This window comes from Gobio gobio (genome assembly GCF_949357685.1).
Source record: "Gobio gobio genome assembly, chromosome: 15".
Lineage (NCBI taxonomy): Eukaryota > Metazoa > Chordata > Actinopteri > Cypriniformes > Gobionidae > Gobio > Gobio gobio.
Genome location: NC_137108.1, coordinates 46094793 through 46121057, shown reverse-complemented (window position 1 = coordinate 46121057; position 26265 = coordinate 46094793). Strand labels below are relative to the sequence as shown.

The window sequence follows — 26265 nt, the reverse complement described above, 5'->3', positions numbered from 1 at the left end:
CACTAACAGTTGACGTGGAATATTTAATAGTGAGGAAATTTCACGAATGCACTTATTGCACAGGTGGCAACCTATCAAGGTACCACGCTTGAGTTCACTGAGAGCGACCCAGTCTTTCACAAATGTTTGTAGAAGCATCTGCATGCCTAGGTGTTTGGTTTTATACACCTGTGGCCATGGAAGTGATTGGAACACCTGAATTCAATGATTTGGAGGCGTGTCCCAATACTTTTGTCAATATAGTGTATATCAAAACTGCCTAATGTCACTGAATTAAATGTCAACCCAGGATGAGTGCAAGCATTAGGGATGTTGATGGACTCGATCTACTCCATTGGTATTTTGATCATCATTTTGAATCCGATCCAGACGTAGTCTTTGACAAAAATGCTTTTTTCTCAGCTTTTTGCTTAAAATTTTTTTTTTATTTTTATGAAACTTACACACAATCAAGTGTTTATAAAAAAGAATGCATGAAGCTAGAATAAAAGTTGGTGTTTGAAATCAGAGGGTCTGTTCTTTCGTTTGATATTGCATGTTCAGATATTCATACAACAAAATATTCTGCGGGCATGACATTTTTGTGAAAATGCTCAAAAATGCTGGCGTTGGCTGGCAACTTAAAAAAAAAAACTCTGGCGGGGAAAGAGTTAATGTAGCAGGTAGTAGATGTCCTTCAGGGTTTCATCACAAGGGGGCAGTAGATTCCCTCCTGATCACTGCTTTGCTGTTTGTTTTCATGTCTGGTCATTGATGATTTGTCAGGATTCAGAGGAGGAGGATCCTGTCATGGATTCAGCCTTCAGCCGTTCCAGTGTTCCAGGTCTTGGGTCTCTGGAGCTCCAAAACTTCAAGCCTTACACCCCAGAGGATTTTGCCAACTTTGAGGTGTACAACGCCAGTCTTGAGACCCAGGGGGGGACTATATGCGTGCAGGGGGAGTTAGCGCCCGGGATCGGGGCGTTATCTGGGACACGGGTTGCGGAAAAAGAAGTGTCCCGTAGTCCAACGGCCAGCAGCTGCACAAGCGGCTACTTCTCCCACAGTGCCTCAAATGCCACGCTGTCCGATGTGCTCTTCGGCGGCAGCGATAGTTGCGACCAGCTCAACAGCAGAGAAGCCGCAGACCCTCAGGAGCACGGAAGAGGGTTGCATCCTTCAAGAAGCTCTACCGTTCCCTCACTATCATCCTGTCCATCCCAGACTGTTCCCGCTCAGCACTGTTCCCGCCTCTGCACCGACCGGGACTGTTCCCCTCCACTTCCCCGCAAATGTATGCTGAGCGTCAGCCAAGAATTCACAGACTTCAAGAGTGCAGATGATGGTGTCGGGGTAGAGGACGTCTGTAACTTCAGCTGGAAGGCAGAATTAATTCCCCCAGCAAAAACACAAGACAAGGATCCTCCGTCCCAGTCCCATCTCCTCAATGGAAAAGAGTCTCCCAGTGTTCCTGTACCTCATGCCAACCCAGAGCTGGAAGCAACTCGAGGACTTGAGATCTTTGAGGATGCAGAACTCTCGGTGGACTCTAGTGAGGACGAGAACACACCAGTTGCTCAGTTGCCGGACTGGATGGCCCCCGGTGAGCAAGTGTGGGTGGGCAAACGTAGTGGGATGGTGCACTATGTTGGAGGGGTAGAGTTCGCCAAAGGCATTTGGGTTGGAGTGGAGTTGGACCTTGCTGTAGGTAAGTGAAATGACTTGTTCTTTGAAGCTGAACCTCAACTCAAAATCCTTGTAACCTTAGACCTTTCTCATCCTTCCAAAGGCAAGCACAATGGCACGGTCCAGGGAAGGGTGTATTTCCGGTGCGCCACAGGTCATGGCGTCTTCGTGAAGCCATCGTGTTTGACTCGAGGGCCTCCGTCCATAGACACCGAACCTCAATCTGTGCTCCAGTAGGGGCTCGACATTGACCCAATAGTTGGTAGACGATCTCTTCGACACCAGCACCAGCAACCGCCTGGACAAACCGAGTGCTAACAGAATCCATCCTTCTGATTTGTTTGTCACATCAGAGATTTGTTGATTCATCTTATTCCGTGGCAATAAACACTACCTGTGTGTGTTTAAAGGTATAGTTCACCCAAAAAAGAAAATGTTGTCATCATTTAGTCACCCTCATGTTGTTCCAAACCTGCATGAGTTTCTTTCTTCTGTTGAACACAAAAGAAGATATTTTGAAGAATGTTGGTAATCAAACAGTTGACGGCACTATCATACAAGTGTTCTTTGCTAGTTTCTGCCCGACACAGATATCACGTCCAGCGCCACGTTGTTTAAATAGCAAATGCACTCACGCCCATCTGTTCGCCCATGGGCGTGCAGGTCTGAATACGAGGTGTGTTCAGGCGCATTGTTGGCACTTTGCTATTTTGAGGAGCTGAAAACAACTGCACCATTGACCAACAAAAATGTATGCAGGATTTTAAGGGTGTGTTAGTAATATGTGTCTATAGGCGGGAGCACAACGCGTGTACACTCTGCTTATTACACACACAGGGGCGTGCATTAGCACAAAACATTTTTTTAAAATAAAAGGATTCCTCTCTGGAGAAGCGTTCAGTGTTTCCACTCGCAAATTCCACCATGTAAATAGCGAATCCGGCATCGGTGCAAGCGCAACTGTCTTTTAAAGGGAATGGGAGATGTGCATGTTACGCCCAAAACACACCCATGACTCAATAAGAGACTAGGGACCAGTGTTGGGAATAACGGCGTTATAGATAAACGGCGTTACTAACGGAATTACTTTTTTCTGTAACGAGTAATCAAACGAATTACTGTTTCTTCCGTTACAACGCCGTTAGCGTTACTGAGGAAAAAAAATGCGGCGTTACTATAATTGAGCTCATTGAAGCGGTTTTCATCCGAACAGGCTCTCTGTCAGTCGGACCTGCAACGCGCGCGTGTGTGTGTGTGTGCGCGCGCGCCAGCCATGCGTGTTGGGGGTTGGGTTGGGTGGTACACATAACGGATGATGATTGGTGGGTGGGAGACAAGGTTGAGGTTGATAGGCTGAGTTCACACACACACACACACACACACCTATGACACACACGCATATGCACAGTTAGCGATGGCAAGTCCAACGACTTCAAAGGTAGCTTTCGCAAACTGAAAGTATAAGCGTTACTTTTCCCTCGTTGAGGTGAAAGGTAAGAATGTTTATGTAACGTGCAGCTTATGCCCAGGAAGAAAGAATCTCTCCACGTCGGTGGCAAGTAATTCTATTTCTAATCTAATGAAGCCTCACGTCATCATAGCCACAACATTAGTGGCTAAAAACCCAGGTGATAACGTGAGCTCCACTACCAGAAGAGTAGTAAAGCAGTACTGAAACTATTTACACAATATTTACACTATGGTAGGTCTACTGATAATATTTACACAATATGTACACTATAGTAGGTCTACTGATAATATTTACAATAATGCATTGAATTTGATAGGTGTCTCTCACATTGTCCCACAGCAACATTACAATAGTGTACATTAATGTACAATGTTTTATAATAATAATTTATTCTATTTAGTGTCCAATTCATTCATTTAACATATTTGATATTGGGGGCATCCAAGTTATTTGACATATTTGAAAAGTAAAACATTAGTTACTTTCCCTGGTAATTAGTTACTTTTATAATGATGTAACTCAGTTACTAACTCAGTTACTATTTGTAAGAAGTAACTAGTAACTATAACTAATTACTTTGTTAAAGTAACGTGCCCAACACTGCTAGGGACAACCCTTTTGGAACCAGTGTTGGGGGTAATGCATTACAAGTAACTTGAGTTGCGTAATAATATTACTTTTTCCAAGTAACTAGTAAAGTAACGCATTACTTTTCAAATTTACAACAAAATATCTGAGTTACTTTTTCACATTCATTTGACTGACAGCTCTCCTGCCCCCATGTTGAGAAAAATAAGTGCAGAGGCGTGTGGTTAAACATGATGGTTATTGTAGTTCTAGACTAAATGTGAGCATTTATTTATCTCACTTGCACAATAAAGATTCTGTACTCCTCAAAATGAATAAAATCAGTCAAATGCAAAATCAGAGTACTATGCAAACCTCCAATAGTTAATTGTTAAATAAAACAACTATTTTTATGCATAATCTACCTTTATATATAATTTACCAACGTCTTGCTGCTGACCTTTGATGATGAAAATTACTAGATTTTTTTGTTTTTATTGGTAAAACTTTTTCTCCTGCATCCTATTCCTCCATTATCCAGAATGACAGCAGAGCTGCGCCCTCTACTGTTCATGTGTGAATTTGCATTTTTACCTCAGCCTGGGGCTTATTATTTCAATTTTGGTATGAAGAGGTCTTTACCGTTGCACAAAAATATAACTTTATTGTTATTAAAAACAAAACAAAACAAAAACAAGCCCAGCCAAGGTGAGAAAAAGTAACGCGAAAGTAACGTAACGCATTACTTTTCTTAAAAAGTAACTCAATTAGTTACTTTTTAAGGGAGTAACGCAATATTGTAATGCATTACTTTTCAAAGTAACTTTCCCCGACACTGTTTGGAACATCCGTTTTTTCTGTCGTTAAACGAGCAAAAGTGGATTCGGATACGCCCCAGGTGTACCCACCTCAGACCATGCGCTCAGATTGTTAAAATAGGGTCCATTGATTTTAGGATTTGTTTTCCTACTATAGACGTCAATGGCTACCGTCAACTGTCTGGTTACCGACATGCAACATATCTTCTTTTGTGTTCAACAGAAGAAAGAAACTCGTACAGGTTTGGAATAACTTGAGGGTGAGTGAGTAATGACAACATTTTCTTTTTTGGGTGAACTATCCCTTTAAGCGATAGGCTTATTTCAGTATCATCTATGAATGTCGAGAGTTGCACACTTGCACAAACATGTTTTATATATCATGTTAGCTTTGATATAGCTGAAATACTAATTTCCATCTTCATTAATTTACCACTTCTTATATGACTAAATGTATTAATCAAAAAAATGCATATACTTTGAGTGAGTTTGAGATTTGGATGTCTGTTCTAGGTAAGAATGTACTACTGTTTATGAACATTTTTGTTTGTGTGATTATATCAGGTATTACCAAAGACATAGCCTTTCAAATCTGCTGTGCAAACTTACTTTGGCGACACGCGTTTTATGCTTGTGTACTTTAATATTTGTTCGACCGATTTATGCTAATATGCTAAGTGCCATATATCTGGTTGGAAGGCCACGCGTCCATCGGAAATTCTAAATTGTGGTTGATTTTTTTTAAAATTTAGTTTAATGGTATTTTGAACGGACGGCAAGCCTGTTGGCTTACATAATTGGTTTGTTGAGTACTGTAACTGTTGAAGGACTGCCGATATTTCTATTAACAGAGCTGTCTGAACGCTTGCACTGGAGTAACTTATCCTGGATGCACATTAAGTTACATAATGCACGAATTTTTACGCATTCTCAGATACTGATTTGACACTTCTCAGGAGGTTGACAGAAGTGACTAACTCTTGTGGTCACCTAATGCGGAGAGCACCTTGTTTTCTTTATCCGACCCTTGCCGGTATTATTGCGAAATGGCGATAATCTGATCTGGCTATAGACCAGAAATGCCCTAAAGTACTGACACAAGCCCCACATGGACGGGGACTTTTTAGATAGTCGACTTCTAGGTTTACCCACCTAATAATGAAGCTTTTGAGCATTTAAATCCATGTGTAAGATTTTATTAGTTTGTGATACTAAAGCCAATATTAATGTTTTTTATAGGTTTAAATGGGAGACGGGCAATATCGGGGAATGGGACATAGCCTGAATAATGCTAGTATTTTTAGTGCCATGACCAGTGCTGTTATTATTGCTCTGTTTTACCTGAAGAACTGTGGATCTCATAAGAAGTGAATACTATTGCTGTCATTGGAGACGGCAAAATAAGATAAAACCCAAGACCTTACTTAAAAGAAAACAAAGCTGCTCTCCTTGACAAGGAGCTGTACATAAAATGTATGAACATAGTATTTACAATATTATAAAATGTACAGAATTGTATTTATATTGTATCTCTGCAGATGCTGGTACAAAGATGTTGTAGATTACAGAACTTTTACAAACACTTGTTTTTTGTGTGTGTTCTTCCTTTGCATGACATATTATTGGTTGTTTTTATTTATTTGATTTGAGAGGTTTGCACATCTGAACTATTCATTTAAAAACATGATGCTATTGCAAAATATAGCAACCAATGTTTCTCCGCCTTTGTTGCTGTATTTTGTTACATTTGAACACCAACACACATTTATTCACTGATTATCTTGTATTTTTTACACCAAAAATCTTCATCTACAATGTAGTTTCACCAGAAAAATATACCATTGTAACTTTGCACAACTGAATTACACCCATTCAACGCAATCACAACATTTTTAAAAGACAAGCAAATTGTCTTAAATTAATAAATGAATAATGTGTTGAGTGAAATGGCTACCAAGGTGTGCATTTCGGTACTAACTCTTCTGTTCTGACTGGCTGATTTTATCTCTTCAACACAAGAATTAGGTTGCCTAACTCTGAGTCTGAAGTCTGAACTTTGACCTGCATTATCATGTTAAGTTCCTGGGTCATTGTGTCAGATTGAAGCAGGGAACATTTGCAATAACAGACTCTCTGAATACTGTAAAGGACTTCACTGGAATACAACATACATTTATGCATTTGCCAGATGCTCGCATTGTATTTAGAGAATTAAACCCATGGAGCTAAGTGACAGAACATCTTAATAACTACAAAGTTCCCTCTATTTTTCCCTCTTAACACAAAGCACAGTGAAAAAATAACAACATACCTGTTTTTGAACAACATGATGACTTTATTTATTTGTTTGTTTGTTGATAAGCCATTTTTAAAGAGGCATTACAAAACATTAAATCATTGCTGCAGTGAAAATGAGATGATTTGGTCCGGCAACAGGCACTAAAAATATTCTGAAATTCAAACTATAAACCTATTAGTCACATGAAAGTGAGTAAGCAATAAATGTAGTCACCTCAGTCAGGGCAAAAGCAGAGATTCCCCCGAGAGTGGGCGTGGTTAGTGTGGATCGTGGGCGGGATAAAAGTTTTAATGGGCGGGGTCTGTCCGCGTGTGAGTGAGAGCCACCAAAACCATATGGCATGTTAAGTTCCCTCTCCTGACAGACGCGCTCGTTTGCTGTGGTTTATTCTACCTCATATCAAATCTTTGGCGCTCTGTCACATACCTCTGTTACTGCTACCTTCCAGGAATACTAGTTGTTATTTATTGAACCAGTCGTAGCCAAACTTTTGCACTGTTTGTTTGTCTCGCTGAACTGCGCGCGACCCGTCGTCAGGATGATGCACAGCTCTCAGAAGGACACCACATACACCAAGATCTTCGTTGGAGGTCTTCCGTATCACACCACCGACTCCAGCCTCAGAAAATACTTCGAAGTGTTTGGAGAAATCGAGGAAGCTGTTGTCATTACTGACAGACAAACTGGAAAATCCAGAGGCTATGGTTTTGTAAGTTATCTATCTATCTATCTATCTATCTATCTATCTATCTATCTATCTATCTATCTATCTATCTATCTATCTATCTATCTATCTATCTATCTATCTATCTATCTATCTATCTATCTATCTATCTATCTATCTATCTATCTATCTATCTATCTATCTATCTATCTATCTATCTATCTATCTATCTATCTATCTATCTAATCATATGTCTGTCTGTCTAGATTTACTTGCAGTCAGTGTTGGGGAAAGTTACTTCTTTAAAGTAATGATTACAATACTGCCCAAGTTACTCCCTAAAAAGTAACTTGTTACTAAAAAGTAAATTGTTACTTTTTACGTAAAAGTAATGTTACTTTACTTTTGAAGTGCAAAACAGCCAGTGTAAAAAATCAGCCAGTGTAAAAAATCAGCCAGTGTAAAAAGTAATGTTACGTTACTTTTGCATTAAGTTTTCTCACCTGGGCTGGGCTATACCTTGTTTGTTTTTTAATTAAAAAAAAATAAAAAACACAAATATGATGTTTATCCAAGTCATTTTTGCTTATTCATATGGTTGAATTCGATCATCAAAGATCAGCAGCAAAGACGTTGGCCAATAAAGTGAGATTAAATAAAGTGTATATATGTGTTATTTAATTTTTTGCATAATATTTTGAGTTTGCATTTCACTGTTTTTCTATTTCTATTACTTTTGAGGAATACTGAATCTGTTTTAATGCCAGTGAGATGAGTAAATGCCTGCTCACATTTAGTTTTTTCACATTCTTATTGTTGCGTTGTTTTATCTTACTATAGCGCTTTGGTTTAAGAAAAGCGCATCATAAATAAAATGCATTATTATTATCATTACAATAACCATCATATTTAAACACTGCACTTCTGCACTTACTCATGATTTCTCTCAACATGGGGACAGAAGAGCTTATTAGTCAATAAACAGGGCAAAAAAAGGAATGTGCGTTAGTTATTTGAAAAAGTAATGCATTACTTTACTAGTTACTTGAAAAAAAGTAATCTGATTACGTGACCCGCATTACTTGTAATTAATCACTGTAATTGAATTATTTTTCCCATGAAAAAGTAAAGTAAGAGATTACTCTTACTTTTTCTGTAATTTGATTACTTACTTCTGATGTAATTGCATTAAATACTGAATAGACTATAGAACAATTCCATATAAAAACAAGTGGATTTAACATCAAAATTTAATGTCTGATGATACAATGTATGTTTTTTATGTAACCTTCTCCCTTTAAATACTCAAGCATTTTATTCAATTTTATATTATTTTTTGAAAGAATTAAAAGAGCAGTTTCATGTCTATGCTTGTATTGCTTAACTGGCCAAGGCAAAAAAAAAAAAAAAAAGTAATGCAGTACTTTTTAGAGAGAGTAGTTGGTAGAGTAATCTAATTACACTGTTGAAGATGTAATTAGTAGCTACACTGTAAAAAAAATAATTAAAAAGTAAGTTACCTGGTTGCCTTAAAATTGAGTTCATTGAAATAAAAAATTTGAGTTAATACATTGAACATTTTTGAGAATCAACATCACTCTTTATTCAAATATTAAATGATTTTGTATGCAAATTGTTATTGTGTTTTATTCGTGATAATGCAGTGAAACATGCCAGATTGTGCTTTTTCACGATTTATCACAACATTTTTTATTTATTTATGTGGTTCAGATATTTTGAGTTTCTATTTATTAAACCAATTTCCTTCATTGTATTAACTCAATTTTTTTTATTTCAATGAACTCAAAATTTTAAGGCAACCAGGTTACTTACTTTAAGTTAAACCAACACATTTTTTACAGTGTAGTAATGAATTACTTTTTTTGGGGTAACTTAATATTAAACACTCATAATATTAGCATAATATTAAACACTCAACACATCCCATTCACATTGAAAATACCGCATGTGTCTGTGTTCCTCTTTTCGTGTGTGTGTAGGTGACGATGGCTGATCGAGCTGCAGCAGAAAGAGCATGTAAGGACCCAAACCCAATCATAGATGGTAGGAAAGCCAACGTTAACCTGGCGTACCTGGGGGCCAAACCACGGATCATGCAGCCAGGTAAGAGGGTCCCGAAAGCTTCACGTTGTTGGCGGACTTATGCAGAGAATCATAAACCTTGTAATATAGACACGCTGAATGGCACAGAGCGTCACATGTTGGTTTCTAAATAAGAAAAATGTGTAAAATATAGTCAATATAGTAATGCTTGTATAATTGTCACATCAGTATTATCATCAAGAAAGAAAAAAAAACATTTGAAAAATGGTTCGATAGCAACAGTTTTGTAATCAAAATATGATTGATTTTTTTATAATCTTGTTCATTGTATGCAATTTTCTTGTATAATGAAAATATAAAAATAAATGCAATAAGGTTGTCTTTTTCTACAGGATTTTCATTTGGTGTCCCTCAAATACACCCCACGTTTATCCAACGGCCTTATGGGTAAGTGTGACAAGACTATTGATGAATGTATATTTGTTTTGTGTAGTTTGATTAGTTTTAGGCCTTCTATCATTTATCTGCATTATTTTATGTAAAAATATGATATTGGACAAATTTGTACCATTGCCTTTCTTTAAAGGTGACGTGTGCCTTCTTGTATCACACCTCAAGAGTCACTACAAGTAAATAATTCATAGATTGATTCCCATTGATCTGTTTATTTGAGCATCACGACACACTCGGCTTAAAGGGAACGTTCTCAGAACGTTTTACCAATGTTCCCTCAAAGTTATGAACAAACGTTCTTCCAGTAACGTTAATAGAACGTTTGTTCAGAGTTCCCATAATGTTTGGATAATGTTTAACGTTTGTATAAACCAAAATAAACAACTGGACATTTTGAATTAAAGAAATAACTTAATCAGAAAGCTAGTAAAACTTACTTTTGTTAGCTAGGGAGTAACATTGACCCAATAGCATGATTTCTAGATGTCTGGAAAGGTCGTTATTTTTGCAGTTCCATTTGGTGATGCTCGAACATAACACGCTTCACCTTTAAAGATAAACGTGTGATGATCAACAATATCATATTCCTACATGTTGCAATATTTTGTAAAGGATAATTGTGTTGATTTCTGACCGATTCCTGTGTTATAAAATGTTGTTCTCCTTGTGTCATAGAGATAGTGAGGATGAGCATTCCCCATTACTGTATCCTCCCCCTTTCCGCCAGGTTATGAGGTGTGTGCGTGTGCCTTTTTATCTTTGTGGTTGTTGTGTGCGTTTTATTTGCACTGTTGTCAACTCCTGAAAAGTGTACGTCTGTCTCTTCCTCTTTCCAGCGTGACTCAATGTAATGTGTCTCTCTCTGATCTGACAGGCTCGCTTTCGGTTAACATAACCTAAGAGGTGAACGAGCTGCACAAAGTCAGAATTCATAAGCTCTACCAGTAGACTCAAACACGTACACTCTCAAATGGTGATTAGCTTGCATGGACGTTGTTGTTGTTGTTGTTGTTGTTTTTTTTGGAGAGTAGCTTTTGTGTGCGTTTGGACCTGTCTGAAGTGGTTTTCATAGCTAAACCGTGTGCTTTTAATAGCAATGAGTGTATAGTAGGACGTGGGGATTCGGTCGTATCTCTGTCTTGGGGTGCTGGGGACGCCTTTTTCCATTTTCTTGATGATTGTGCACAGCTTGTTCTTACTGATTTTTATTCATTTGAACAGACGTTTCAGTGTTTTGTTGTTGAAGGGGGTCAAAGTTTGTCGCACCCTCAAAACAACTCATGGCTTGCATGTTGCAGTGTATCTCATGTGCCTCTGTTCTTTTATTTTACTAATGAATCGTTTGTCTTTTCCCCTGACAGTCTTACATTCACTTTTCCCTAAACCTCTTTGTGAAAAGTAATTAATTTGCTTAGTCATTCTGTATTGACTAAGGCCAGAAACATTAGCGCCAATTTTGTATCTTACAAATAGTGTGCAATTGATTTTAATGGAGTTAAAGTCTAGATACTCTAATAATAAGCATAAATAACACAACAAAAACTAATATTATCAATGTTTTCTAGTGTTGCAAGTATATAGTCGTGGCCAAAAGTGATGTCCGGCCTATGAAAGTAGACGACATCACCCTTTCTTCAAATATTAATAAAGTTTCAGCAATGAAACATGCCAAAGGATGCCGACATCATTTTTGGCCTGGCTGTCATACAAAGAAACTATGAACCACATGCATAAACAAGAGAGAACCAACAGAATATCAATAACTGATTATGTTGTAGTCAATGTATGATTTTCCTTTTGAGCTTTTAGTTTTTCTATGCAGTTTTTTGCATAGTAAAATAAAATCTATAGCTGTAGTTTTCATTTTTTCCGATAAATACCTCAATCAAGTTTAGTGTTTTGTTCTTGCCTCAGTTTTTGAATCATATTTAAAAGATATTTCCTTCATATATATATATTTTTTTAAATATGTTTGTTGAACTTTTGCAATAATAACAGGATACAAACACAGGAGAAACATGAAATATTTTTTCCTTCATATTTTGATGGTTTAATCGATGGTTTAATTTGATGGTTTAATCGATTGGACATCACTTTTAGACTCTATTTATAATAGAGTTGCTTCATTGCTTGTCGCAGTGCACTCTGGGATTTGGCCTACCCAAATTGAAAAGCTTCACATACACATACAATGGTCTAAATCCACAACACAAAAAAACAGACACTTTTTAATTTTTTGGTTGTGAATTCAGTTTTGAAAGTGTGTAACTCAGGCCCAGTGTGCTCTAGCACCCTGCAGACAGTTTGGGCTGTTTCCACTAGATTCCAGAAAATAGTGGAAAAGAGAATTTTGTCGGTATCATGTTGTATGCAAGATTTATACAATTTATACCGTGTACAGGGTCAGCAGAGTTTAAGTGGTTGAACCATTATTAAACCAGATATATTATTATTTAGGTAGCTGCAACAAACATGCTTTTTGTCAGATTGTAAACTGACTTTAAGTGCCTTAAAAAGCAATCCGTAAATAATGTATTATTATTACTAAAGCAATCCTTATAAACAGCACATATGTTATGCATTGCATTCTATACATTTCAGAATGCCACTGGCTTGAAATGCATAGCTAAAAATGTGTTTATGTACTCGTGTAAAGAATATTTTGGGTCAAAGACACCACAGTATTGTACTGCTGACTGCTGATTTAGTCAACTGGTACCAATCAAGGAGAATATATATATCCCACAGAGGACTGAAGCATAGAGAACAGCTGCAGCGTTGTACTTTAGTTTGGTACACAACGACATTCAGAGTGGCCACGAGACAACAGGTGTGCAGAGACACAAGATCCGTGTGCCAGAGAGATCAGCCCCTCTGTTTCTGTGATTTACAAAGTACCTTAAATTAGCCCTGACCTCTTGCAACCCCCGTAGTAAGAAAGCTGCCTGTGCAGCGTAGTAACGGGGGTATTTTTAACAATGACACGCTCGGAATTAGGTCGAGTTTTACTCCACATTTGTTCATCAAAGTTTCTGCATGCATACAAATCCTTCAGTTCATTAACAGGAAGAGGGTAATACACTACATGTGGTATCACTTTACAATAAGGTTCCATTTGTTAAAATGAGTTCACTACATTAGTAAACATGAACTAACAATAAAAATACTTCTAAACCATTGATTAATCTTAGATAACCAGGGCTTGACATTAACACCCGCCAAATGCGGGTGGATTTCAGCTCTGGATTTCAGATACCAGCTGTGCTTTCTCGCACTCTCATTTCTCCGACAGCGAGTTGACACACAAATGCCTCCCCTCACTCACTCGCTTCATTTGCTCTTGACCAGGGGCGATTCTAGGATTTTAATTTTAGGGGGGCTCAGCCCCCAGTGAGGGTATGAAAAAAAAAAAATTGGTAAGAATTAAGTTTAGGGTCCAATTCTCACTATTAAAGGAACACTCCACTTTTTTTGAAAATAGCCTCATTTTACAACTCCCCTAGAGTTAAATAGTTGAGTTTTACCGTTTTTGAATCCATTCAGCCAATCTTTGTATCTGGTGGTAACACTTTTAGCATAGCTTAGCATACATCATTGATTCTTATCAGTCCTTTAGCATCTCATTCAAAAAATGACTAAAGACACTTTCAATATTTTTCCTATTTAAAACTTCCTGCGTAATAGCTGTGGCTGCAGCGGCGCAATGATTCATTGGTATTCTGTGAAACATGGTGGTAGTATACACTAGGGCTGTCACTTTTGTAAAAAAATCCTGTTCGATTTTTGAGACACAAGTGTTCATTGAATCGATTCTAAAATCGATTTTAAATGACGTTTTAATTTTCAACGCTAAATATAGCCTACGTCAATCCACGGACAACTAACGGGCATTAGGCTGAAAGTAAAGAGGGCGCTTGAGACGCACAAGTCAGCAATATTTCTGATGATTTATTTTGTGCACAATGACTGAATGTGAAGTTCGTGTGGATAATAATTTAACGTAATTCAACCGTTCAAAATGAAACTTTGAATGAACTTAGCTTGCGAACAGGCCATGTGTTGTTTTTTTTTAATTGAACGTAACCGACACTTAGGCTATGCGGGCTTGAAACGTGCAAATAAGGCTCTATTACAAATTATTGGACAGGAAAACAAGTCTATCAACATTTTCGGGGTCCAGAGCAGAGCGTTTTTTATTCACTATATGCCCAGCTGTTGAGAAGACGCGCTCCGACCGCACTGATGTTCCAGGGACACTCAGGTACTTCATTGCCAGCTGCGCAAGGTGGGGGTATTTCAAACTGCCAATCTTCCACCACAAAAGCGGGTCGCTGTCAGCTGGCAAAGGTGGTTCCTTTTCATAAATCAAATTTCGTTTTATTTAAATTGTTTCTTAATTTTAATCAATTGTTTTATCGACTAATATTGCATTGATTTAATAAATAATAAGAAAATATTGCATACAATGACATGGAGACGCTGGCTCCGCGTGAACAACGGCTTCAATGAACAACTATCCTACTAGGAAAAAAGCTTTAGTTGGGGCAGCCCTATAGCCATTTATTTCAGATAGAACAAATTCCAGCTTGTCACAAAGGGCATTTAGGGTTGAGCGAGCGGCGCTGAGAGGAATGAGAAAGCTGCTCTCCATTCTGGAGGAAATAGCGCTCATTCTTTTCTACGCACACAGCATTGTCACAATATGACCTCATGCAAGTTTTAAAAACATATTTCAACATATTAATAATACCTGTTAATAACTTTTTTATTTGTTTAATTCGTTCAAAAATAATAGTGTACATATTTGGTTAAAATCGATTCCCTATTTTCGTTTTCGAAACTTGTGTTGGTTGGTCCGATCGATTGTGCAATCGATTTTCGAACGTAAAGTGACAGCCCTAGTATACACCTTCGACTTACAATCACAGCCCTTTACAACACACAGAACCATGGCTAATCACACAGGTAAATCCACAACACAATTTGTCTGCTGCAGGCCTGAAACTTTCTCTGCAACTACACAAACTTAGTGCCGTTCACATTGAAAGTTACCTAGCTGGGGGCTACTTTCAGGCGCTGCGTAATATCATTGCGCCGCTGCAGCCATGGTACGGCCGCGAAGATCTGCGACTATTTTGCAGGAATGAGAAAGTAGTTCCTAGCCAATGTAGCCATATAGGTGTAGGAAATCGCAACTTTTCATTTTCAGTTGGTCTTAGCACACGATGTAACTGTAGAAGAGTCAAGTTTTAAATAGGAAAAATATTGAAAGTGTCTTTGGTCATTTTTTGAATGGGATGCTAATAGACTGATCAGAATCAATGATGTATGCTAAGCTATGCTAAAAGTGCTACCGCCAGATACAAAGATCGGCTGAATGGATTCAAAAACGGTAAAACTCAACTATTTAACTCTAGGAGACTGGTAAAATGAGCCTTTTTTCAAAAAAAAGTGGCGTGTTCCTTTAACTAGTAGCTTATTAGTATGCATATTAGGATATTGGCTGTTTATTATTTCGTTTCGGGGGCATGGCCCCTCGAGAAAATTTTGATTTTTATGATCTACATATGTACAAGATGTTCTGAACGGCAAAAAATTCGATAATAATAGCTTGAAAACCATGTCAGTGGGCAGATATGACTGATAAAGTTTTTCCATTTTTGTCAGTGAAGAAAGTAAACATGTTTAACTGATATTTGTTTTATGAATCATTTTCGAAGGCTAAAAGCTAGGTAACTAAATTTATTAAGTTCATTCACAATATGCACACATTCATTACTAATCTTATGCCCAATACAAGCTGAAAAAAGATGAACTTTTTTATTTACAGAGAGCTACAAATGGAATTATTAATTTACAATATGCACACATTCATTACTATTAATCTTATGCCTAATTTGAAGAAAACGGCTTTGTTAATATTTCTTGTTTGTTAATTATATTATTAATTACATTACATAGGCCTATTTCAAATCAAAATGGCGAAATTAGACAAAAGTTTATTAATTTGAAGAATGTTTTTGTAATTTGTTTAACATTTCTGACTTAAAGAAGCAGCTGTCAAAAATGAAATGTTTAGTTTAGCTACTTGCATATCTCGCACTTGACGTTGAGTCCTGCTGCTAAAATCCGCTCTCAGCCTCAGCAGCTTCTGTGTGAACATAAAGCTTGCCTACTCTGATTTGATTGGTTTTCTCAAATATTTTGACATTGTCGAGCGGTGACCGACCAATGAGGCTCAGATCAACACACACACCTCTGCTTCTGACGCTGATTAACGCAGATTAAAAAACGTGACGAAGTCAAAGCCTCCCGCCAGTTTTATATGTTTGAAAGCTTAATCACACATTTTTTAGGGGGGCTGGACAGAATTGAACAGGGGCTGAAGCCCCCCTAAAAAGGGCCTAGTAACACCCATGCTCTGGATGAATATTGTTGCTTGAATTTCTGCGTGGGATTGCACATAATTTTACTCATCCCCGCAGATTTAGAGCTCAAACCCAAAGTATGCGCACATAAAGCCGCCTCTCAGTACTAAATTGAGTTATTTTTCGCTGCTTATTGTGCTTAAACAGTACACACAAAATAATGTCAAAATGCCAGTCTTGGCGAGTATTCACATAAACGCAGCCAGTTATGTTTTAAGTGAACATAAACAGTTGGGGGAAAAAACGCATGTGTAACAGTACAATCCGTACGTCAGGTCTTAAAGGAGTAGTTCACTTCAGAATGAAAATTTCCTGATAGTTTACTCACCCCCACGTCATCCAAGATGTTCATGTCTTTATTTCATCAGTCGAAAAGAATTTAAGGTTTTTGAGGAAAACATTCCAGGATTTTTCTCCATATAGTGGACTTCAGCGGGGTACAACAGGTTTAAGGTCCAAATTGCAGTTTCAGTGCAACTTCAAAGGACTCTACATGATCCCAGACAATGAATAAGGGTCTTATCTAGTGAAACGATCAGTCATTTTCTAAAAAAAATATAAAAATGTATATACTTTTTAACCACAAATGTTTGTCTCGCACTGCTCTGCGATGCGCCACATATTACGCAATCACATTGGAAAGGTCACACGTGTGATGTATGCGAAAGTACTGAATAAGTGTGTACGAAGCAAACGTGCAAAGACTTGGTCAGTGGTTCTCAAACTTTTTATACCAAGTACCACCTCACAAAATATTTGGCTCTCCAAGTACCACCATAATGACCAACATTAAAATACAGTAGCGTAATAGGCCTAACTATTCAGCTACAGCTCTGCACAGTTAAAAAAATTAGGCAGTTTATTCCTAATAGGAATATTTTTTTGTTGTCAGCCACTTTAACATTGTAAATACATAGTTTGTACATTAACACTGCACTGTGCTTACATACGTAAGGAATAATTGACGACGGGCCGTTCAATTATTAGAATGATAATGCACACCCGAGTAATAATTGAACGGCCCGGAGTCAATTATTCCGCTTATACTACGGTTACCACACCTCAAGACATCGATCCGATAATATATTTAAAGGGATTCGTCCGGTTTTTGTACTTAAATCGCTATTGTGAGTAGGACTTTTTCTTCCGCGTCGAGAGAGCGAGAGCATTAAAATTCTGAAGTGAACTACTCCTTTAAAGTGACAGCAGCCTAATAAACCTGCTGCCAAATTATGAGATGCTATTAAAAATATATATATGGCAGTTTTTCCCCATGGCATCGATGTGAAAAATGTGGCTAGTAACTTTGGAAAACCACTAGCCACAGTGGCCGAAGAGCAAAAAAGTTAATGTTAAGTCCTGTAGTTCATCTAAAGTGACCTTATTGTAAAGTGTTACACTACATGTAGTAAAGTGAGTATCAGTATGATCAGTATATCAAAAGACCTTTTAAGATGTGGCTATGGCCAGGCATTACTGCATCTAATTAGTTTACAATGGACCGTTTTGCCCTTACACACATTATAGTGTGCTGTAATGCCTGTGTGTTCACAGGACGCTGGTAATGAAGGGTTCAGGACTGAGTTAAAGTGTTGGGCCATGTGTTGCTGATAGCGTTGCTCAGGCTCTCCTTTTATGACGGAAAGGGCAGCAGAAAATAGCCTCACCACAGCCTGTCCTGTCACTCCAGGAGACTGACAGTAAGGAATGGTGTGTTCGAGACTCTGAACTCATCTATGGCCAGATTTAACACCAACACCTGTTGTTTTTGCATGTTTGCTGGCTAGGACTCATTTTAGCCATGGAAAAATCAAATCTGTCCGGCAACATAGACGGGGTCTTAAAGGTGATTATTTTTGCAGTTTGTCTGGTGCTGCTAGTAAGCCCTTCCACTTTTAGCATTTATGACTTCAGACATCTTTACACTGTCAAATTAAAGGTCCATTATGCCATTTTAGCCATTTAGATAACTTTTTTCATAGCTGCGGTGTGTCAAACATCTATGAGACTTGATGATTCACAGATGAAGAATGTTTCTGATTGGCTAAGAAAAGCACTGGCCACTGTCTTGAAACTAAGCGTGTGTCCTGTTTAATGACAGCTGTGCACAACAATCAACAATCAATTTTCAAGCATATATATTATTTATTATATTTTTTTTTACTTTTTATCTCACAAATTTAGATAGAAGCTCAGAATTGTGAGAAATAAATTAATTAATGACCAAAATAAACTCAAAAAATTAAAAAGGTAATTTATTTTTCATCTCACAATTCTTAATTTTTCTCATAATTGTGAGATATAAACTCATAATTGAGTTATGTCCAAACGGAGAGATATAAACTTGCAATTTCTGAGGAAAAAGTCAGAATTAGGAAATAAAAACTCACAATTATCTTTTTATTTAATTTTTAATTCTGTGGTGGAAACAAGCTTCCATATTTTCTGTGCTTCCTTTAAATGTATAAAGATTTAAATAAAAATAAACACTTTTAAAACTGTAAAAATATATTGTATAGTATTACAGTAACGAGAATCATGTCACCTGATGTAAGGGAAAACAAAATATATATATATATATATATATATATATATATATATATATATATATATATATATATATATATATATATATATATATATATATATATATATATATATATATATATATATATATAAATATATATAAATATATATATATATATATATATATATATATATATATATATATATATATATATATATATATATATATATATATATAATATTCTATAACTGTATATATATTCTATAACTGTATATATATTCTATAACTGTATAGTTCGTCTCTTCAAAATGCAACTTTTTTTGCCGGTTTTGCAGTGTAAAGATGCAGAATACACTATTTAAAGGGATTGTCACTCAAAAATGAAAATATATGTATAAATATGTATGACTTTCTTTCTTCTATTGAACATAAAGGAAAATGTTTTGAATATTGTTAACCAAACAGTTGATGGACCCCATTGACTCCCATAGTATGGGGGGAAAAATGCTATGTATGTCAGTTGGGGACCATAGCCATATTCTTCAAAATATCTTCTTTTGTGTTCAGTAGAAGAAAGAAACTGGAACAACTTGAGGACGAGTAAATGACACAAATTTCATTTTTGGGTGAACTGTCCCTTTAAGCACATGCTGCTTATTTCCCATCAGCAGCACCGCAGCAAACAGGAGTAGGACGTGTTAGATTTGGTGTCTTTCAGTGTGTTTAGCAGCAGATTTCCACTCTTCAAGCGTTGTGTTTGTGTGCAGTGGACGCGGTGTTGTGTGAACGCACGCGAGTGTGTTTTTCTTTTGTGTGCGTGTGTGAGTTAACTGGATTTCTCTTCTTTCTTTTTAAATATTGTTTGGTGTGACCGTAACATTAACCCTGTTTATGATTGCAGAATTGGCGTCGCTCTATTCAGGGTTTTGTTCTGCTGTGATATTGATCGATCTGCTTTGATATCTTTAGTACTTTTTACCCTGACGTTTTATTTGAGTGCGGGGTTAGGCAATACTAGGACATGAACTCATGATTGAATGCTGAGTTTGCACATGAAATAGGTTTGCCATGATATCAGTAATACAAAAGCATTCATTTTGAATCATCATTAAGAACTCAAATGGTCAGCTCAGTGGCTAAAGATGGACTGTTAGAGGCAGCACTATCTAATGGCAGTCATTTTTTGAGTTAATTCACCAATTAGGCCTCATTCATCAAATACAAGCAGACGAATGTGTAAAACATTCATGAATCTAAAACTATGGGCACGTTTGTCCCTGTAGACTTTTAGAAAATAAACTCGCTTAACATGGATGGATGGACATTAGATAGATGGATGGATGGATGGATGGATGGACGGACGGACGGACGGACGGATTGATAGACCGAAAGACAGACAGAACGATAGACAGACAGAACAATGGACGGACGGATGGCTGGACATTAGATGGATGGATGGACATTGTCTGTCTATCTAATGTCTATCAATCTATCTATCCATCCATCGTTCTATCTATCTATCGCTCTATCTATCTATCGTTCTATTGTTCCAGCTGTCTGTCTATCTAATGTCTATCAATCTATCCATCCATCGTTCTATCTATCTGTCTGTCTGTCTGTATATTGATCTATAGTTCTATCTATCTATCTATCTATCATCTATCTATCGTTCTATCTATCGATCGTTCTATCTGTCTGTCTGTCTAATGTCCACCCATCGATCTAATGTCAAGCCATCCGTCCGTTCATTGTTCTGTCTGTCGGTCTGTCTATCATTCTGTCTGTCGATCTAATGTCTATCAATCTATCCATCCATCGTTCTATCTATCTGTCTGTCTGTATATCTATCTATCTATCTATCTATCTATCTATCTATCTATCTATCTATCTATCTGTCTGTCTGTCTGTCTGTCTAATGTCCACCCATCGATCTAATGTCCATCTAGACAGACAGACAGACAGACAGAACAATGGACCGGCGGATGGGTGGACATTAGACAGACTAGATGGATGGATGGATGGATGAATGGATAGATATACAGACAGACAGACATATAGATAGAATGATTGTTGGATGGGTGGATTGATGGACATTAGATAGACAGACAGACAGATAGACAGAACGATAGATAGATAAAACGATGGTTAGATGGATGGATGGATGATATTAGACAGACAGACAAATATATAGAACGATAGATAAAACGATGGTTGGATGGATGGATGGATGGATGGATGGACGGACGGATGGATATTAGACAGACAGACAAATATATAGAACGATAGATAGATAAAACGATGGTTGGATGGATTGATGGATGGATGGATGGACGGACGGATGGATATTAGACAGACAGACAAATATATAGATCGATAGATAGATAAAACGATGGTTGGATGGATGGATTGATGGACGACAGACAGACAGACAGACAGACAGACAGACAGACAGACAGACAGATAGATAGATGGTGGATGGATGGATATTAGACAGACAGACAAATATATAGAAAGATAGATAGATAGATAGATAGATAGATAGATAGATAGATAGATAGATAGATAGATAGATAGATAGATAGATAGATAGATAGATAGATAGATAGATAGATAGATAGATAGATAGATAGATAGATAGATAGATAGATAGACAGACAGATAGATAGAACGATGGATGGATGGATTGATAGACATTAGAAAGACAGAACAACAGACAGATAGATAGATCGTTAGACATACAGATGGATGGATGGATAGACAGACACAATTTTACTCAAAATAATTCTGCTTGTATTCCATTAATGAGGCCCACTGGTGTTTTAGCATCTGCAGTGATTTTCAGTACAAACTGTTTAAAACCAAACGGCTGTATGTAAAATATCTGGAAATACTGTCAGTTAGTTGCATCTTCTAATATGAAATGATAGAATTACTGACAGCTGATCATTGACTCTTCCCAGCATGCTCTATTGTGGCAATCCTATTTATCTGAATAACCCTTTAGTGCACTGTGCCGTTTCACTGTTGAAGTGCAGCTGTGCGCCGAAGGCTTTTCTCATTCCCTGATTAATCCCCACTTCTCTCTGTCCTTCAGGATTCCTGCTCACTATGTGTACCCGCAGGCGTTCGTGCAGCCCAGCGTCGTGATCCCGCACGTCCAGCCGTCCGCGGCCTCTGCCACGGCCTCAGCCTCTCCGTACTTGGATTACACCGGCGCGGCCTACGCTCAGTACTCCGCCGCTGCCGCCACCGCCGCTGCTGCCGCGGCTTACGACCAGTACCCGTACGCCGCCTCGCCAGCCGCCGCGGGTTACGTGGCCACGGCCGGCTACGGGTACGTCCAGCAGCCTCTCGCGTCTCCAGCGCCCGGGGCTACGGCGGCCGCGTTCGGCCAGTACCAGCCGCAGCAGCTCCAGACGGACCGCATGCAGTGAGACGAAGACAAGAAGAGCTGGTCGTTTGACCGTTTATGACTGTGCCACTTTTTACCGTGTCAGCCAAAGAAACTGATATACCTTTTTTTATTGTTCTGTCATTGTTATTATTGCTGTTCTCGTCATTTTATTTGTAGTATTTAATATTTATTACGAAGATGTAGCTTGTCAAACATGATGCTGGTAATTAACTTCACTAAGTTTCTTATGTACGAGTATTTAAGCAATATTGTATTTTCTCACCCTCATGACGTTGAAAACCCTTACACAAAATGAGCAATAATTTACAATAAGGTCTCATTTGTTAAAGCATTTCTTAATATTCATTCGTTGATGTTAGTAAAATTCTGTAAGTTCACTGTAAAAAAAAAAATCAGGTCTACAATTGAAAATTTTCTAGTGAGCGATCACATCTAAATTTTTCAGTTGGCCAAATTGAATTTCTTGAATTTTAATTGAATTAAATTGCATCAATTCACAGAAATTCAATTTGGCCAACTGAAAAATTTAGATGTGATCGCTCACTAGAAAATTTTCAATTGGAGACCTGATTTTTTTTTTTTTTTACAGTGTTGGAATTAACGTATTATGTTAATATAACAGTATTTTACTCGACTAATGTTAACAAATGAACCCTTATTGTTATAAGTGAGACTTTTTGGTTTGACTGTTTACACTCCAAAGTGGCCAAAAAACAATATATTCACATTTGCTTTCATATTCAGAAATGATGCACTAACGGCATAAACATCAAATCTTCAAAATTCCTGCTTTTATTTTCCACAGAACAAAATTCTGACCAACATGAGGGTGAGTAAATCATGACAGAATTGATGCTTTTAGATGAAGTATGCCTTTAAGGCATCACAGGCTGCGGATGTCTCCATTATTTGTGTCTCATCTCTATATATATGTTGATGGATGCCTGATTATTTTCCTCACAGCTGTTTAAAAATTGCACCTTGACATCTCACGATCATGACCTGTGATGACCTCATGAGCCTGCATATGTGACCGTTGAAATGATTATCATGTGTTTGCCTTGGGAAACCAGACGAAGTGCCTTAAAGGACAGACGACAGACAAGAAGTCTGAAGGGTTTGATGTGTCTGCAGACGGTGTTCAGCATTTACTCTGTGCCTTACATCACATACTGCAACTGATAGGAAACCTTATGCTTGCACGTATGTTGAGGTTATAGAAGGTGAATTTTATATTTAGAACGAAATATTCAAAAATAAAAGCCATGATCACTACTGAAAGACTGTGTACACTGTATGTTTCAATATTAGTGTAGGCCTATCACATGACTGGATTAATGTGCCTTCATTATGGTTCATATAGAAGTCAATGGATTTGTTGTTGCCTTTGTGTTATTTTAATATATTATGTTAATAAAGGGACGAATGTGGCGAAAGGAAATTATCGCAATCATATGTGCAGCTACAGAATTAATGTCCAAGTATTTGTGTATTAAAAGGCCATATGTAACGACACCAGTCCACTCGCAACAAAGTTTGCTTTTCATTAAATGAGCTTTGCCACAGTCGTCCTGTCGCTCATTATTTACTGTTCATACCAGTGTTTGCTAAATATTGGAGTATCACTGAACGAGGGACATTTGATCAAATGTGCATAAAAAACTATTCGGATGATTTGTTAAAAAGTATCTTGTCTCACTTATTTTCAGTTATTTTTTAGAACTCTTGTTATAATTATTAGTCATTTTGGCAACCATAAATATTAGGTAGGCCTAGATGATGTGTAAATTGTGTTTAATAAGTAAAGACATTCATTTCAATATTATTAGTTATATATTATTGTGTCCATCCATCGTTCTATTTATTGTTCTCTCATCTGTCTGTCTGTCTGTCTGTCTCTAACATCTATCTATCATCTCTCTGTCTGTCTGTCTCTAACATCTATCTATCATCTCTCTGTCTGTCTGTCTCTAACATCTATCTATCATCTGTCTGTCTGTCTCTATCTATCTGTATCATCTATCCGTCTGTCTATCTGTCTGTCTCTATCATCCATCTGTCTAGCTGTCTGTCTATCTATCTATCGGTCTGTCTCTATCATCTGTCTGTCTGTATCTATCTATCTGTCTGTATCTATGTCTGTCTATCATCTATCTGTCTGTCTGTATCTGTCTGTCTCTATCATCTATATATATGTCTGTCTATTTATCTATCTGTCTCTATCTATCTATTATCTGTCTGTCTGTATCTATCTGTCTGTCTGTCTCTATCATCTATATATATGTCTGTCTATCTCTGTCTATTTATCTGTCTGTCTCTATCTAGCTATCATCGATCTGTTTGTGTCTGTCTGTCTGTCTGTATCATCTATATATATGTCTGTCTATCTCTCTGTCTATTTATCTGTCTGTCTCTATCATCAATCTGTCTAGCTGTCTGTCTGTCTGTCTATCTCTCTGTCTATCTTTTTATCTGTCTGTCTCTATCTATCCATCTATCTATCTATCTATCTATCTATCATCGATCTGTCTGTCTATATATGCCTCTATCTATCTATCTATCTATCTATCTATCTATCTATCTATCTATCTATCTATCTATCTATCTATCTGTCTGTCTGTCTGTCTGTCTGTCTGTCTGTCTGTCTGTCTGTCTGTCTGTCTGTATCATCTATCTATCTATCTGTCTCTGTCTGTCTCTATCATTTATCTATCTATCTTGTCCGTCCGTCCGTCCGTCCGTCCGTCCGTCCGTCCATGAATTACGTGAATTGCGCTAAAGCAAAAGCATCTGCAGCAGCAACACGTGGTTAACACTGACACCTGCTGGATGCGATGTCAAATCACTGCTACTGCAACTTCCTTTACTCTTAACCATCTGCACTATTTATTTATTTTGTATCTAGATGTTTTTGTATCAAATTCACTTTGATAAAAGCATATAAAATAAACCCATGCATAGCATAATAATAAAATATGAAATATAATGCAACAGCTGTGTCCCGCTAGGCGGCGCGCGGCTGCACTGGATGTCCTCTAACGGGAAGCGCGTTCACGAGACTCGGAATCGTGGTTTGTTTACTGAAGAGAACAGATTTTTTTATGACTATAAGTTTAAGTTTATTAGTTGGGTTAATTATAAACCCCACTCTACGCTACAGCTCGCAGCTTCATGTAAGTTCAGATACTCTCTTCATCACGGAAGTGTGTAACGTGTTGCGCAAGTTTACACTGATTGTCTCTTTTGTTCTCTTTCATTGTTATTTTGTTACTGTAACCACTTATTTATTCATATTGAATATTGGGATAGAAATATTAGCGTTATTATTTCGCTCTGTTATAGCGTGTCACTAATGATTTTAATAGTTTTACACCACTTTTTTTTACCTTGTTGTTGAGGCCCGGAAAGGAAAGGCATAGAAATGATTAAAACATTAAAAGTGAATGTACATCTTATGGTAACGTTCAAGGTATTTTGTCGTTATGCTGTAGACTATGCATTGGTCAGCATTGATTCATTTTCGTAATTTTTTACTGTATTTTGTTCATTCATTCATTCATTCATTTGTTTATTTATTTATTTATACGGGGGAAACTTTAGGAATTCCTTATATATTATATTATTAAAATATAGGCTATCATTAATATGTAATATGTTAATATGTAATATATATGTATATTTCAGTGGTGTTTTAAAATGAGGAAGTCCTCACATTTTTTATATTTCAAATGTAAATGTATGTCCTTGTTACACTTAATTTTCCTGGTTAAATAAACATTACATACAAAAGAGAGACCAAATACAATTCTATTTTGTATTTTTACACTTACTATGTAATGTTCTATTTATTACAGTTCTTCTCAGTCGCTTTGGTACATTTCTCGAATCATCCTC

The 26265-nt window shown here is 37.2% G+C and overlaps 3 protein-coding genes across 6 annotated transcripts in view; all 3 read left to right on the top strand.

Moving 5' to 3' along the window:
- Nucleotides 1–6103, top strand: part of kif13a (kinesin family member 13A) — a 109261-nt gene extending 103158 nt beyond the window's left edge. The window contains exons 38-39 of one of the 2 annotated variants that reach the window (XM_079837706.1): nt 766–1687; nt 1769–6103. In XM_079837706.1, the coding sequence (XP_079693832.1) occupies nt 766–1687; nt 1769–1902 (1056 nt within the window). In that variant the 3' untranslated portion in view covers nt 1903–6103. The remainder of the gene's footprint in view (nt 1–765; nt 1688–1768) is intronic. The other variant, XM_079837707.1, reaches the window with a different exon arrangement.
- Nucleotides 6104–7116: 1013 nt separating this feature from the next.
- On the top strand, nt 7117–23936 carry rbm24b (RNA binding motif protein 24b). 3 transcript variants are annotated; one of them, XR_013818079.1, is made up of 6 exons: nt 7117–7529; nt 9485–9608; nt 9941–9995; nt 10677–10736; nt 22051–22815; nt 22902–23936. XR_013818079.1 is itself a non-coding variant. In XM_079837716.1 (5 exons), exons 1-5 carry the CDS (start codon nt 7359–7361, stop codon nt 22388–22390), a joined length of 750 nt encoding a protein of 249 aa, XP_079693842.1. In that variant the 5' UTR covers nt 7117–7358; the 3' UTR covers nt 22391–23936. The 3 variants fall into 3 exon arrangements, 2 of the variants coding, with proteins under 2 accessions (XP_079693842.1, XP_079693843.1); XM_079837716.1 differs by having other exon boundaries at nt 22051–23936; XM_079837717.1 differs by lacking the exon at nt 10677–10736 and having other exon boundaries at nt 7130–7529; nt 22051–23936.
- A 1433-nt stretch (nt 23937–25369) lies between these two features.
- The window catches only part of grinab (glutamate receptor, ionotropic, N-methyl D-aspartate-associated protein 1b (glutamate binding)), a 23303-nt gene continuing 22407 nt past the window's right edge, over nt 25370–26265 (top strand). Inside the window, exons 1-2 of the mRNA XM_079837703.1 lie at nt 25370–25544; nt 26226–26265. The exon at nt 26226–26265 is cut by the window's right edge and continues 15 nt beyond it. The gene's annotated coding sequence lies outside the window, so the exon portion shown is untranslated. The remainder of the gene's footprint in view (nt 25545–26225) is intronic.

Coding starts and splice junctions, on each gene's coding strand:
- rbm24b (XM_079837716.1), top strand. CDS start 7,359: ATGATGCACAGCTCTCAGAAGGACACCACATACACCAAGATCTTCGTT. Junction 9,609..9,940: donor ACCACGGATCATGCAGCCAG/GTAAGAGGGTCC, acceptor CTTTTTCTACAG/GATTTTCATTTGGTGTCCCT. Junction 10,737..22,050: donor CCTTTCCGCCAGGTTATGAG/GTGTGTGCGTGT, acceptor TCTGTCCTTCAG/GATTCCTGCTCACTATGTGT.